This window comes from Balaenoptera ricei, chromosome 2, assembly GCF_028023285.1.
Source record: "Balaenoptera ricei isolate mBalRic1 chromosome 2, mBalRic1.hap2, whole genome shotgun sequence".
NCBI lineage: Eukaryota > Metazoa > Chordata > Mammalia > Artiodactyla > Balaenopteridae > Balaenoptera > Balaenoptera ricei.
The window spans coordinates 51,291,546-51,307,160 of record NC_082640.1 but is presented as its reverse complement, the minus strand read 5'-3'; the positions used below and the strand labels follow the sequence as shown (position 1 = coordinate 51,307,160).

General features: G+C 48.4%; 1 protein-coding gene across 8 annotated transcripts in view; it reads left to right on the top strand.

Annotated features, from left to right (window-relative positions):
* Positions 1-15,615, top strand: part of ADAMTS17 (ADAM metallopeptidase with thrombospondin type 1 motif 17) — a 359,201-nt gene that overhangs the window by 59,279 nt on the left and 284,307 nt on the right. For all 8 annotated transcript variants that reach the window (XM_059912613.1, XM_059912610.1, XM_059912612.1 and 5 more), the window contains exon 4: positions 9,384-9,556. In XM_059912613.1, coding sequence (XP_059768596.1) covers positions 9,384-9,556 — 173 coding nt within the window. The remainder of the gene's footprint in view (positions 1-9,383; positions 9,557-15,615) is intronic.

Genomic DNA, 15,615 nt, shown 5'->3' with positions numbered 1-15,615 from the left:
TGTTGAACAATTATCGTCTTTTCTCAGTTTGTGTGAGGTGGGCATATTAGAAGCCTTGTTCTTCCTTGCTGGCAGTCTTCGACTGGACAGGGAGAGTGGTAGAAACCGAGTGAAGATGGCAGTCTTCCGTGGGCCTGGGTTTTCTTATTTGATGTGTGAGTTTTTTCCATCTCAAGCTTCCCTCAATTCTAGTATTTTCCAGCAGTGTTCCTGTTTCTCTCCTCCCCAGACCTCATCAAAGTCTGTACCATTTCCTCACCTCTCACTTTTTTCCCTTCCCTGGCCTGGTTTCCGCTCCCCTGTCCTCAGCAGCACCCTCGGTAAGACCCACTTGGGTCTGGACCTGGCCCTCTGCTGTGCTGGAGGAGCTGAGCAGCCCCTCCTCCTGAGACTTTATTTTCCCTGCTCCTGTGACTCCATGCACCTTGCCATCCGCCCCCAGCTTGGTTCCATTTCTTCTATCCAGTCATGCAGTTTGGAGGTCCCGGAAGGATCGGTCTGGGATCGTTGCTTCCTAGATGCCTATCTCTGATCTCGCCTTTGCTTTTGAGCACCAAGTCTGCACAGTCGACAGCCAACTTGACCTCTCCACTTGGGTACTTTAAAAGCACCTGAAACTTAACAAGGCCAGAACTTGCAGTGCTTTTTTTTCACACCTGTCCCTGTTCCAGGGGTCCTTAATTCAGTGGTTAGCACAACCATACAAACCAGGAGTTATCCTTGATAGCCCTTCTTTACCCACCCAAATATCCCCAGTATTCTTGCTCTCACCTTCTAAGTACCTCCTGAATCTATTTGCTTCCTATCACCAGCAGTTGCCCCCTTTGTCTAGCTATGGTCCCTATGTACCTGAGCTCCTGTAGTGGTCATCCAACTAGTGTCCCCACTTCCATGTCCCCCTGGAATCTGTTCTACCCATTACAGCCAGGGTGACACATTGGAAACACAAGCCCTAGATGGCTTCCCACTGCTCTGGGGTTAAAGAAGAAAACCCTGAGCACATTGCATGTGACCCTTCAAGTGTGCCCCTGCCTTATTGCTCAAGCCTCTTTGCCAGCCACACTCTCTCTGACTCTTGGATCCCTGGTTTCTAGAACATGCCATGCTTTCTTCTGTCCCCAGGGCCTGTGTACCTGCTGTCCCCACTGCCTGGACTGCTCCCATCTCCTCTCTTCTCGCTCCCACTGATTAACTGTTGCTTATCCTCCTAATCTTGTCCCTTGTGTCACTTCCTGATGGAACCCAATCTAAATTGGAACCCCCTTCTTTTTATCCTGTCATAGTATTATTTATTCTTTCTTGCAAACATTTGTTATATTTATAATTTTTATATATTCATTTGTTCATTTGATTAATGTTTATTCCTCCTAGGTGGTCACCTACATTGCCTAGCACATAGTAGGTTCACAATTCAATATTTGTTGACCAAATGAGTAACTTCACAATTCAATATTTGTTGACCAAATGAGTATCTTCACAATTCAATATTTGTTGACCAAATGAGTATCTTCCCACCTCACCCACAGACAGTAGTGCCTGGTTGCTTGGTGCCCACGTGGCTCTGACCATGGGTGGAAAGGTCTGGCAGGGCCAGCTCAGCCTTCTTACCCCTGGCCCTGCTGCCTCCCAGGGTGGGGGTGTGTGTGGGACACCTCCTGCCTGATGAAGGGACTGATTTTGGACTCCAAGGTTGATCAGTTCTTCATTCAGGATCTTAACCACAAAAAACCCTATTTTCCACCTTTCTTTGTAAGGAATTTACATGAAAAAAATATGCCTTTTATAAAAGTGACTTGGCCTTGGGGGAAGTTATTCAAAGAATTCATACTTGGAGAGCAAAACTTATTTTTTTCCTTTTTAAAAAAAAAAGAGAGAGAAGGCCATTATTTTTCAAGGATATTGGATTTATGCAGCTGCCAAAAGTTCACCTGGCTGGGAGTGCTTCTGCACATGTGGAACCATCGTTTCTAGTTGAAAAGGTAGTTTTTTTGTTTGTTTGTTTGTTTTTAAATAAGCAGACCCTTTGGTTGAAGAAAATAAAAGTGATTAGAAAATAATTTTTTTGGACCTGATAATTTTCTTGGAAAGCATGTTGTTTGTCTGTGTGTGTGCAAACTTAAAAACGAGACTTGTTGTTCATGCTTCCTCCTCCAGTACTTTCCCCATGTTGACTATGAATCTGTAAGGTGCTGTCCTCGGGTCTTTGGATGTGGCAGTGATAGGTTGTTGGGAAATCTATGGCACACACTGATGCTTGCATTTCCTTCACAGGGCACCCCATTGATTGGTTTTTGTTAAAGATGACTCAGAATGAAGGGCAGCGTTCCTGTCTATGGCAAGATTCTGCAGTGTGGAAGTGCATATCCAATATCTTAATATTTCCATGGTGAAGAAATAAATCCTTATTTCTAGAACTGGGAGGAGTCCTTGAAGCTTGAATGAAATGTAGGAATTAGTTTTAGGCCTGACCCTCTCATTTTAGGCTATATCAGTTTGTGTCTAGTCAGGAAAACAGAAACTGTGCTAGGTATTTCTAATTATGAGATTTAACTCAAGGAATTGGTTACATCAGTGTCAAAGTCTGAATGAGCAAAAGTGGAGCTGAGGTAACCCAGGTAATAGCTATCACCCCAGGGCTGGGGAAAGAAAAAGAGAAAAGCGGGCATTTCCAAGACCACAGAGCTTGCAGCAGTGGGGCTGGGGCTCAGACCTGTGAGGGACATCAGACCACCAACGAGGTACAGCCAAGCAGGTGTCTCTATGGATGTACCTCTGAGGGAGATGAGGAGGCTGAGCTGGGAGTTCCCCAGGAGCTGGAGGCTAGAGCCACAGCTGCCCACTACTGCTGGAACAATGCCACCCTGAGCTGGAACACAGGAGCCCATTCTCCCCATCTCCTGCCTTCCAGTCTCCCTCTAGCGCCGCCTGTTGGCAGAGCTGAACAGGAAGCCAGCTAGCAAGGGAGTCCAGGAAATAGTTTGCAGGCCCCCAACCCCAGAGTGGAGCACAGAAGAGAGGGCTGGGAGAAAAAGGGCAAATAACTGGTACACAGGAAATGGATACCTTTCTGTTAAGTGGCACCTTCAAGGGCATCAAGATCAGGCCCAGGTGAATTTTCAGAGTTCCCGACTCCCACCCTGAAGGTATTTTTATTACATCTCATGGCTGCTTATTTTGGGAGAGTTAAAGACAAAAGATAGTGGGGCTATTGGATATGCAGTTGAAACCGCACATCTTACTGTTTTTCATGCTGTGGGAGTGGTGGCTTTGGTTCCTTGAAAATGGGTTGGTGTGGCCATGGCGGGGGTGTCTGTACACAGAAATCTCGCTTGTGGCGACAATCGGTCTCTCCTCCAAGGAGTGTGACTGTCTGTTTTCCATCTTAATGAGAAACATTTGATTTCCATTCTTCTATCCTGTGTGAAATGTCATTAATGTTTCATGGTTTAAATAGCTGATTTCATGTACAGTCATGTTTTGTGTTCTATCATATTTCTGATGATTAAAATATTCTGCCCTCTGGAATGTTGGGAGGTTACATTGGGATGTTGAGCAGGAGTTGTAAGCCACTCCTCTTGAAACTGATATTTTTGTATAATTATAACTTATTGTTGCATGATTGAGGATGTCCTTAGAGAAGCTCTTTCATGCCCCTACCCAGTAAGAAATGTCGAAGACAACAAGTTGATTGGTGAGTGTCTAGACTAGAGGTCCTGATCAGACCCTGTAGGGTGCATACAAGCATCCACTATTGGTTCTGGGTCATGCATGCAAAGTTTAAAAATGAGCATTTAGACCCTAAGAGTTAACAGCAATCATAGTAATGTAATAATAAGTATAGCAATAAGACTAGCAGAATCATTTGAGTGTGCTTATTATAGACCTGACCCTGTGTTAGTTTCCCCACATCCACCCTAGGAGAGCAGAATAATTATCCCCTTGTTTTAGAGATGAGGAAGCTTGCCCCTGGCCACCCCAGCACGGGCAGACTCTACCCAGCTCTGTCGGATGTCACAGCTGGGCTTCTCACAATTAGAGTTGTCCCCTCCTCCTTAGGTAGAGGGAGTACTGTGTGAGAGTTCAATTTTAGGACATTTAGGTTAAGTTCCTTGAAACTTAATCTTGTTATTAATTTGGAATTTCAAAGAGTTAAAAAAATTCACTCAACTAAGTGTAATTCTCGAATGTTCCTACTATGCACCAGGCAGCGCTCGGCGCTTTGGCGGGTCCAGAGGGTGATGTTTGGGTCCTTAAGCTCACAGTCTTGCCCAGAAGGTGAGCATAGACTCACGTTAGACTATAACATGGATGGGAGTTTGGAGTTTGCAGGATTGCTGGGGAGCAGGAGATTCAGGGGGCACTCCAAGCACCTCAGAGTTGGCTGTCCAGGTCCTCTACCTGCAGTGGGCCATGGCGGGGGGGGGGTCACTTGGGCAAGCTGCATGGACCCCAGAGCTCCAGTCTCCTGCTTAGTCTGGTCTGAGGTGTTCTCATGGCTACTTCTGTTTTCTAGTTTTGAATTAGTTTTTGATGTGGTAGGTACAGAAAAAAGAAAGTCCCATCCACGTGTCCTGCATGGCAGCCCAGCCAGTTCAGGCGGGGGAGCTGTAGACCCTTGGCACCTTGGGTGGGCTGTGCCACCGAGTGAACAAGGGTACCCTGCCTGCCGAGCAGCACCCCTCTTATTCCGGAAGCCGGTGTCACCGTCTGTGCTCTCACCTCTTCTTTCTAACTCAGACCACCTGTCATCCCCCTTTCTTGGTTCTGCTGCCCCACTCTTGCCCTCCTGTTATGTTGGCTGTTGGGCCCTTGGTCCTTCTGGGTACTCTCACTGCCCCCTCCCCTGCGGACTGAGGGATCACTTGAGGCTGCCGACTTGGAACACGCAGTGGAATTTCTTTGGAATTCCCTTTGATGAGTGTTTTTAATTTTCTGTCCTTCAGTGTTATAGAAGGGACTGAGGGATCACTTGAGGCTTCTGATGGGATTGCCTTTGTCCTGCCCACTAGAGAGCTGGAGAAAACCCATGGTTAATGCAGCTAAAAGAATACATGATTCTGGACTCTTCGCCGATGTTGAGGGTTCTGGTTGTCCACCATGCTAGTGTGCCCAGGTGGGGACGTTCTTGATCTGGACCTTGAGTGCTGTGTGTGGGAAATGTTTATTTTTCTGGCTTGAATGACAAGTTCAGGTTAAGTCTGCATCTCCCTGTTGACTCTGTAAGCATGTTTGACACCTGCTACCTAGTTCCTAGTGGTGGAGACTCGTCTTTGTCTTCTCAGCCTGAAGAGCCCAGTGCTCTTGGGCAGCTGTCTCCATTTCCTCCACCATGTCTGCTTTCCCTCTAATTTGCTTCTGCAGCTGGCAGTGCTCCTTTGGCACAAAGAGTAACCTGAGGTCTTCTCTGGTGATGACATTATAGAATCAGACGTGCAAGGATCCTCCTTGTGCAGCGGGATGTAGAGTAATTTCAGGGCTGGCTTCCACCGTTTGAACTCTCACACCAAATATTTTGTGATTTATGCATTGGTTTTCCCTAGTGAATACCTAAATACTCTATTGTTGTTAAACTAAATAAGTATCTATACTATATAGAGCTTGGCAATTCATAACTGAGCTTATTTTTTACTTTACCAAGAGCAAAACTAACAACTACAGGAAATTATGTATTTGCTCAGCATTTTCATCAGTCTCCAAACTCTTAGAATAAGTAATAATTTGAATATGCTAAAAGTACAACATTTAGAATACCCTTGTTTTCTTCCTTGTCTTTTTCTCTCCCGCAGCTTGTTCCAAACAAGATTCAGGGTAACTTGCATAAACACACACAATTTTCTTTTTTAATGGATAATTGAGGCAAAAGGAAAATAAATGTAAGAAAAATAATATGAAGCCAGAGATTGAAAATCTACCAAGTCAGCACCAAGCCCCAGCAATGTGCTGGCAAAAGAAACTGCTGGGCTGGACTTGGGAATGATCCCCAGTGTCTGTGACAACAGGAGAGGGCCTGGGGCCTTGCAGGTTGTGGTCTGTTCTCATCAGTGGGGTGAGGGCTGCCTCCCTTGTTCCCACAGTGGAGGGAGACGGCTAATGACCGAGTGAGCTTGGAGGGCCCCCAGGTGGCTGCACGCCTGCCTGGCCTGAACTTTGACTTCTCCTGTGAGGTCTAAATCCAGCACCCATGTTGTTATGAAATTGGTGTTTTTCTTCTTGCTTTTCAATATGCTTATAATCTGTGAATATTTGTATTGATGAAACTTTGTTTATTAGGGTATATTTATGCAGTTCATGGAATTAAAGGTAAAAACAGATTATGGTTCTGTTCTCCCTGTAGGAAAGGAAGAACCATCAGAAGTGATCGCTGTAGAGCTTTGCTGGTGGAGGTGTTGCTGGGAGCAGGGAGAGAAGAGGAGGGTGAGCTTCCCTCCCCCTCCACCCCTGTTCCCACCTGCAGGGATAGGGAATGCAGGTCCTCGGTCTCTTACCTGCTATTACCCAATCCAGGCTTTTGCACAGACTGTTGAGCATCTTTATTTACTTGTTTCACTGCAGAAAGAGTGGTGCCTTTGATGAGGGCTTGTTGCCCTAGACCTCCCTGGAGGGGGTATTCAGTATGTGGCCCGGGCACCGCGTTGCCTTTTGAAATCTGAAAAGTTTTGATCTCTTGAAACCCACCTAGCAGTGGGGGTCTGAATCGAGGCTTGGGGCCTCTCCTCTTGTGCTTGGGACAGGACAGAGCCCTGGGGTATGTGGGGGTCACCAGCCAGCCTAGCGTGGTTGTGGCGTGACAGCCCCAGTTAGCAGTTCTTGGTGAGGGGGGCTCAGGTAAGAGCACACATGGCCTGGGAGCTGGCTGTGTAGTTGCTGCTGTTGCTCAAGGGCCTGGTGTGAGTGGAGGCCATCTGAGCGGAAGGAGCAGCCACTGAAGGCTGCTTCTCCTGGTCAGGTCCTACAGCAGCCAAGTCGGTATACAGCATCCTTTCCCACTGAGTTTTCTGTGGCCTTTCCCATCCCCGTGTTTTAAGTTCAGACAACAGTGAGGAACATGTTCGCACCCAAAGCCAATGCAAGCGGGAGGGTCAGAGCTGCTGGGTGAAGCCTGGGTTCTAGGGCCAAATTTACCCCTGCCCAGTGCTTGACTTCAGCTTTGTTATGTGGGAAATAGGGATTTCACTCTCTCATTCATCCATGTATTCATTCATTCACTCACTCAAGCATGCATTCATTCAGTGAGTGTTTACTTCGCAACACGTGCTGGGCCTGGGGCTGGGGGCAGTGAAAGGGACAGATGAGGTAGTTGTAGTACAAACCCTTTAAAAACCACAGAGCACCTGACCGTTGTGTTTTACCTGTGACTGGGTGTTCTGGGCATATGTTAACGTGCAGCATTTTACCCTTTATGATACCCTGTTTATTAGCTCTCCAAGGTCCATCAGGGAGGGAGGGGCAGGTCTTGTTTGTTCCTACTTGAAAGGGTGATGCCCAGTGCATCATTTTGATGTGTGAAATGTCCAGGGGGTGATCTGTTCCTCTGGTGGGGAGTGCTGGGCTGCCTTTCTTAGTACTCGCCTCTTACGTGTTTAAGCTCGCCATCTCCCAGAGGAATGTTAGTAGTGCATCCTTTTAGACCCTGCTAAAAATGCAGTTCTTTTCATACAGGAACCAGAAAATATAGACATGGTGTGAAAACAAGCAGCCAGTGTGGGGAAGAGCTGCAGAGGAGTTCATGAGTTGGGATGCTGAGAGGTGGGCAATAAATCCCAACTTTGAGAGGAGCTGAGACACAGTTTGGCTTGTGGTCGCCTGGGAGAATGTGGGTGAGCTGGTTATAGCAAAGCTCCTGCTTGGGTGGCCCTTTACTTCTGCTGCTTTAAAATGAGGGTGACATGGCTCATCACAAATTCCAAGCTGGGCAGGTTGGCCTGATCCAGGCAGTGAGCGTCCGGCAGGCATGCTGAGCCCAGGATTTGGAGGTCGCCCATGGTCCACCTTCCTCGTGTTCAGAGAGGACCTGTTGGTGAATGTGGGTGTAGGTCCAGAGAGAGATCCTCAAAGAGGGGCCTCTTTCATTTTGGCCATGTACAAAGGCAGTACTATCTGACACCTTACCTTTTATCTTAGAATAGATCCTGCCTTCCCGAATTCGATTCCTGAGGCCTGGAAGTCTCCATGGGAGGTGGGCCTGGCTTTGGGGAGGAGGGAACCACCCTGCAGGTTGACAAGACATATATATAGATTTATATCTGCTTCTCTCTACATCACTAAATAATCTTCACAGTTGTACTTTTCATGGCTGCCTGCTGTTTTACCATTGTTGGCTTTCTCTGTGGTTGGATTTGTAGATTGTTTTTCAGTTTGTCTCACTGCACGGACTATTCTTGTTTGTACACTATGACCCATATTTCAGTTTTTTCTTATAGTATGCATCTTTGGTTCTGGAATGATTGGGTCACTGTATGAGGGCAGTTTGTGCATATGTGGGTTGGGTTTACTGCATGGAAGTTGTAGCAGAGCTGGCTTCCGTGTGAGCTGGTATAAAGATGGAAAAAATAGCTATCAAATTAAGGAACTGCCTTTCTATTCACATTCGGATTCTGAAAGTACATGTTATTCATATCAACCTTTGATGTTAGAGGCTTTTGCACCCACAAATCTGTATGTCAGTCCTCACATGGCAGCTTTGAGTGTCCAGACGTCCTGACATGGGCTCAAAATAATGACCATAGCTGTTTAGCAAGTAAGATCTTCTAGGAAATCAGTTGACCTGAAGAGTTAGTGGAAGATTACTTACTGTTTACTAATACCTTCCCTGTGGTGAGGAAGGAACAAACTCCAATCTTGGCCTGGATGTCTGTGTCCTGTGATTTGTTTTTTTTTTTTTTTTTGATGATGCTTTTTTTTTTTTTTTTTGAAATACTGCTTTTGTGCCTGCTAACGTTTGTAGCTCCTTATTCGTGACTCTCGGCCTGGTCTCTGGACTGCCCTCTTCCAGGCCCCTGCTGATTGGCCCAGCAGTGGGTCATGGTGCTTTCAGAAAGCCTGGGGGTCTGTATCATTAACCTTCCCCGCCGGGCCCAGGCTTCCTTTTCCTCCACAGACTGTGCTGTTCTCCCCGTTCCCTGCAGGGACAGGTTTTCTATTCTGTAATCTTCGGCCCCATCTGCCCTGTCGCTGCCACAGTGGACGGGCGTGACCCTCGTGACATCTGACCCCCAGGCATGCAGGCTCGGCCGCGGCAGCAGAGGGCGATGGATGCTGGGCCCGGCCACTGGCCGGGGAAGACTGACCATTCTCTTGGGGAGGCTTGATGGAAGGCCTGTTCACTGCGTGGACAGGAAGCCAGTACACTAAAGGGCTGCACAAATGTCTCTATTGTTTTCTAGAAAAGAAGAAGCCGAGGAGGGGCTGGCCGTCACGAGACTGGCGGGAGCGGAGGAATGCCATCCGGCTGACCACCGAGCACACAGTGGAGACGCTGGTGGTGGCCGATGCTGACATGGTGCAGTACCATGGGGCCGAGGCCGCCCAGAGGTTCATCCTCACTGTCATGAACATGGTGAGTCCGGGACCAGCACCTTACCAGGGGTTTTGCTTCCTCTTGGACGAGCGCTCTGCATGTGGGTGCTGGCCATCTTCTCCTGGGGCTGGGGGATGGGGACATACACAGCCTTGTGACCCCTGGGCAACACGGAGGCACCCCCAGGGAGAGGCCTGACTCGCCAGCCTGGTGTGGGGTCAGCACCTGAGTCTGCTCAGTGATGGGAGTCTGCCCGCACTCCTCACCAGAGGCCTCCCAAGACCCTTTCTATGGGTAGATGCCCCTCCAAGGGGATTCAACGCTAAGTCAGTCCCTGCTGTAAGGAGCCAACAGTCTCATAGGAGGAATCAAGATCAGACTTTAATGTGAAACAGAGCTTGTCGTGCGCAAGGAAGAGAGGTTATCTAGTTGAGGGAACCAAGGAAGCAACCTACGTCTACATCTGATTTGTTGAATGAGGAGTGAGGGAAACCTTCACTTGGTGGGTAGGTTGGGGAGGGACCTCATGCCTCAGATTGTAGATGCAGGTGGTTGTTTGCACAGAAGGATGTTTGTGTGCATCCCAACTCCACCCGTCTATACATTCTCCTAACAAGCATTTTTGAAGACTTCCTGGCATTGTGTTAGTTGCTGGGGGGGCAAATGCAAAAAGACCCGGTCCTTCCCTCAGGAGGCAGTGGTGTCACAGATGGATGGAGTGTCTGTGTTTCTGTAGACATCTCTGCAGGGAGCACTGGGGGCTGGGTGGAGGGCTGTGGAGTGATCACCCCACAGCATGGAGGCTTCATGAAAGAGCTGACCCTTCAACTGTGTTTGCCAGATGGGGGAGTGGTGGTAGGTCATGCAGGGGATGCCACAGGAGCTGCATCCGGGGGAGGGCAGGTGGTGTGATGTGGCTGCAGCAGGGAGTAGAGCAGCCTTAAGGTGGGGACGTGCATAGGGTCAGGATGTGGAGGGGGGGTAAGGCATCCCTAGGAGCGGGGCCGCCGACGGGGAGGGGAGAAATGTGTCTGGAGCGAGGTTTGGAAGAGCAACCCCAGCAGCTGCACTTGGGTGGATTGGAGTGAGAAAGGCAAGAAGGAGCACTGGGAATGGAGTGTGTGAGGAGAGAGGGTGTGAACTAAGGGGCAGGAGTGGGGATGGATGAGGCATTCATGCAGAGAGGAGGATGTGCTGGGAGGAAAGACCCACAGGACTTGGTTCCTGGCTTGGAGAGGCAGGAGGAGGAGGCGAGAGAAAGCCAGGGGACACCTGGGCTATAACCTGGATGGCTGGGTGGATGGTGGGGCCACTGGATGGGAAAAGAAGGAACAGAGCATTTGGGGACACAGCGAGGAGTTCTAGTCTGGACAAGCTGGCTTCGAGTTCCCCACAGGAGCTCAGGATGGAGGCCCTGGCTGGAAGTAGGGACTGGGGCTGATCGGCGCACAGCTGGGAGATGCAGCTGTTGGCGTGGCCAGCCATGTCCAGGTGGAGCACATCGGGGAGAAGAGAAGCTGCCCACAGATGGCACAGTGGAGTGCCAGTCCCAGGGGGCCAGGCAGAGGATGGGGAGCTGGCAGAAGGGCAGACAGACTGGGCAGAGGTTGTCCCTAAGGAAAGAGGTGAGAGGTGCAGGAAGGGAGTGGTTAACAATGCCACATGCTGCAGCCAGGTCCCCGAAGGGATAGCTTTAGGGATTGTTGAGGGTGGCAGCTGGGTAGGGGCAAACTGAAATGAGACCAGGAAGTGAAGAAGTAGAAACAGCATCGCAGAAGATCTTGGCTGAGGGAGAGAAGAGAAAAGATCCTTGCTAGATGGAATCAGGGTCAAGGAGGACTTTGGAGAGGGAAAGGGGTCAGGGGTTACAAGTGTGGGGTTTAGGCCCAGACAGGCCTGGACCAGGACTCCTGCTCTGAGCACAGAGCTGGCTGGCAGTGTCAGAACCGCTCTGAGCTGGCTCCCCCTGCATGAAGGGCAGCGAGGCAGGGGTTTAGCCACCCCGAGGGCCTTGTGCCTGGCTGCGGAGGCACGTAAGGCTCATGGAAAGAGAGTGAGTAGAGAAGGCCAGGCCCTGGGCTGTGCTGCGGGGGGTGAGAGATGGCTGAAGGCAGCCCAAGAGCAGGGAGGCTAGAGACATCGCCAGGGTCACACAGGAAGTCACTGGTGGAGCTGTGACCATCAGGCCAAGCCTGTCTATAACTGGCCACAGGGAAATATATGGTCGTGAACCCCACCCTGGGCTAATGGGGGTAGCAAGCCTCATGGCAGCCCTGGCCCCTGTGAAGACAAGACTCTGGTACCTTGACCTCTGTCAGGGTGACTTGCCAGTGCTTGCTTTCGGGACATGTATCAATTTGCAGGAAATTCCATCTGTCTGGTCCACACGCCCTCAGACAGGCCGTGCTGTAAAGCTGAGGCTGCTTTGGTGGTGTGTGGAGATCAGAGTCTTTAAGGTGAGTTACTGTTTGGACCCGCAGACCTCCCAGTAGGATGGGCTCTTCTGCAAAGCAAACGGAGATGTGGACCCCCTGCGGGGCTGATCCAGGACTTATCTGTTTTCAAGACATGGGCACAACATGAGGCACCTGGTCACCCTCCCTTTCAAAGTCATCAACTCTGGGAGTTCCATTAACTTCTTTCCTCCCTCCCTCCCTCCTTCTTTTCCCCTCCCTCCCTCCCTCCCTCCTTCTCTTCCCCCTCCCTCCCTCCCTTCCTCTCCTCCCTCCCTCCCTCCCTTCCTTCCTTCCTTCCTCTCCCTTCTTTCCTTCCTTCCTTTCTCTTTCTTTCTTCAGATTTTTAAAACTTGTGGTTAAAAAATACATACCATAAAATTTTCTTTCTCACCCACCTTTAAGTCTACAGTTCTGTGACATTAGGTACATTCACATTGTTGTACAGCCATCATCACCATTCATCCCAGAATTCTTTTTGTTTTGCAAAACTGAAACTCTGTACACATTAAACACTAACAGCCCATTCTCCCCTCGCCCAGCCCCTGACAGCCACCCTTCTACTTTCTGTCTCTATGAATTTGACAACTCTAGGGACTTTATATAAGTGGAGTCACACAGTATTTGTTCTTTTGTGACTGGTTTATTTCACTCAGCATGATGTCCTCCAGATTGGTCCATGTTTTAGCAGGTGTCAGAATCTCCTTCCTTTTGGCTGCATAATATTCCATTGTGTGGACAGACTACATTTTGTTTGTCTCTTCATCCATGGATGAACATTCGGGTTGCCTCCTCCTAAGGCTCTGTGCACAATGCTGCTGTGACCATGGTGTACAGTCTGTCTCAGTCCCTGCTTTCTCTTCTTTTGGGTATGGACCCAGAAGTGGAATTGCTTCTGTTAACTTTTAATGGTTCTTGGCCCTGATTTCTGACAAATATTTCTGAGTTCCACATTTGCACAAGCCCAGGTCTCCCCGGTGGCTGATTAATGATGGGTTGCAGTGCTGCAGTTGCCCAGAGGAAGCCCAGGAGGTGGGCTGCTGGGACCTGGCTTGGCACCAGACTCTTTCACCTGTAGGTAATTTATCTCATTTATATTTTTTGTCCAGGGCACAAATCCAAGGAATAAACATTCATTACAACAACTAAAGTAGTAATAAGGCAAAGCTCCTAGTTTGACGTTTGCTTTCATAATTTTATCATTCGGACAAGGGCAGCTATTTTATCACAGGCTGGGAGAGGGGTTGTATGTGGGAACATTGTTCTCCCCATGAGCCATGGGCTATAAGAACTGAACTACAGGGGCTGAGTGGTGGTGATGCTTGGCTTTAATTTGACCCTCTTCAGTCCTCTTCAGCTGCTGGTACTATGATGTTAGAGGCTCCAGATCCCGCTGCTGAGGGCAAATCTGGGGCCAACCACATTAATTTGGGATTTATATGTTTCTTAACGAGGCCTACCTAATAAGAGCAGTGGCACTTTGGTGAAGGGCACGTGGCATTTGTACACTGACATTTAGCCCTTCAGTCATCTGCCCTTGGAGTTTCTTGGCAAGTCTGATGAGGCCAGAAAACAAATGAAAGCAGAATGTCTGATCCACTCACAGACTCTCACCGCTGGCAACCTGTTTCTGTTGTTCTAGCTGTGGGTCGCTCTTCAGCATATTTAAAAACAAGTTACATTCAGACAATGCACCTTACTTTAAACAAAGCCGCCCTCCACCATCACCACCATCTTTCAATTTCTCAAACTCTAGTGTAGAAAATCCGAAGAATTCTATCCTGCCTATGGCTGTTTCAGAAAAGGGATTTCTGTTAGTAAGATCATCTTTAAGCCAGGAGGATGGGAAAGGATTGTGGCTGGGCCGAGGAGCCCTGTCATTAGACAGGGCCCCCAGGTGCAGCCAGCAGGAAGGTGAGGCCAGCCAACCCCTCTCTTTCCTGTCAGACAGTGTTTTCTGTGGCTGTGTAGGACTGAAGCAGCTCTGTTTCCTTAGATCCTCTGGATTTGGAAGGAAATCTGCTGGAGTGGTTGCCACCTTCATTCCAACCAGTTTCTCCCCAGCATCATCTGGTGCCAGTGTCCAGGCGCCCACCCCTCACTGCCCTCCCACTTGGGTCTCTGTGGGCAGGGGACTGACTCAACTCTTATGTGCCACTCTGACCCCAGGAGCTAAACACAGACAAGTCCCTGTCCCCAAGTCAGGCCAGGGGGCTTGCGGGACCTACGTGTGTAGTAGCACATCCACAGCTGGGAGAATTTGGTGTCAAGTGCTCACAGTTTTCATAGCATCTTATAGTTGTGCTGTATTAGATCTATGTCAATCAGTAGCCCAATGGCCCATGTTTGAGAGGAAGGAAGGAAGTGTGTTTGTGATGCACTGACCAGTCCAGATGGAAGCTTCTTGATTTCATGTCACTTCCCCCTCATACCTGGTGGATTTCATCATTCTCATTTTACAGTGAAGGAAAGAGGCTTGTGGGGAGTACAGGGTGCAGACCCAGTGAGTATTTAGCAGGGTGAGGACTCAGGCCTGGGCTGAGGGACCCCTGTACCACCTTGTCAAGGTGATGAGCATATCTCAAATCTGTCTTTTCTCTCCATCTCCACCCTGGACTGACCACCATTATTTTTTACCTTGACAACTGCAGGAGTTTTCTTGCTGGGCTCCTCACTTCCATTTTCTTCCCCCTTGAATCCTTGCTGCAGAATGGCCAGCAAGATCTTCTTCCAACAGGATTAGAACCTTGTCACTAGGCAGTTCTGAGACTCTCTGTGGCTTTCCTCATGGTGGATATGGAAATCCTTCCCCTTCTGCCCTCCCAGACCATGTGGCTGGGATCCACCTGCTTCTCCTGGGCTTCATTCCTTTCTCCACGTTAACACAGACTCCTGCCATGTGGGCCACCATTTCTCAGGGGCCCCAGCTCCTCTCTGACTTGTGGTAACTCTTTGTCAGGAATGTTCTTCACCCCGCTTCATACATGGCTAGCTCCTCTGTCTTTTAGGTCTCTGTGTAAATGTCCCCTTAGAGGGGCCCTCCTTGCTGACTCCTCTGAGAAGGCCACCTGTTTTCTTTATCATAGCAGTCTGGTTCTTACTCGGTGGTTCTTATCTTGATTTATAATTCCACATTTATTTCCTTTTTAAAAATCATCTTGCTGCGGAGTTTTTGTATGCTATTGAATTTAAGCTGGTATAAAATCAGAGTGCTGTAATGTTAGGATGTTAAATGTAATGCTCATAGTAACCACAAAGAAAATAGCTATAAAATATACATAAAAGGAAATGAGAAGGGAATTAAGAAGTTTCACCATAAAAAATTTAACATGCAAAAAAATCAGTAATGTAGGAAATGAGGGACCAAAAAAAAAGCTATAAAACATATAGAAAACAAATAGCAAAATGCACAGGTAAGTCCCTCCTTGTCAGTAATTATCTTAAATGTATGGATTAAACTCTCCAGTCAAAAGACAGATTAGCAGAATGAATATAAAAAAATGCTCCAATGTATACAAGAGGCTCATTTTATATCAAAAGACACAAATAAATTGAAAGTAAAAGAATGAAAAAAGATATTCCATGCAGATAGTAACCATAAGAGATCATGAGTGGTTATACTAATATGATACAAGATAGACTTTA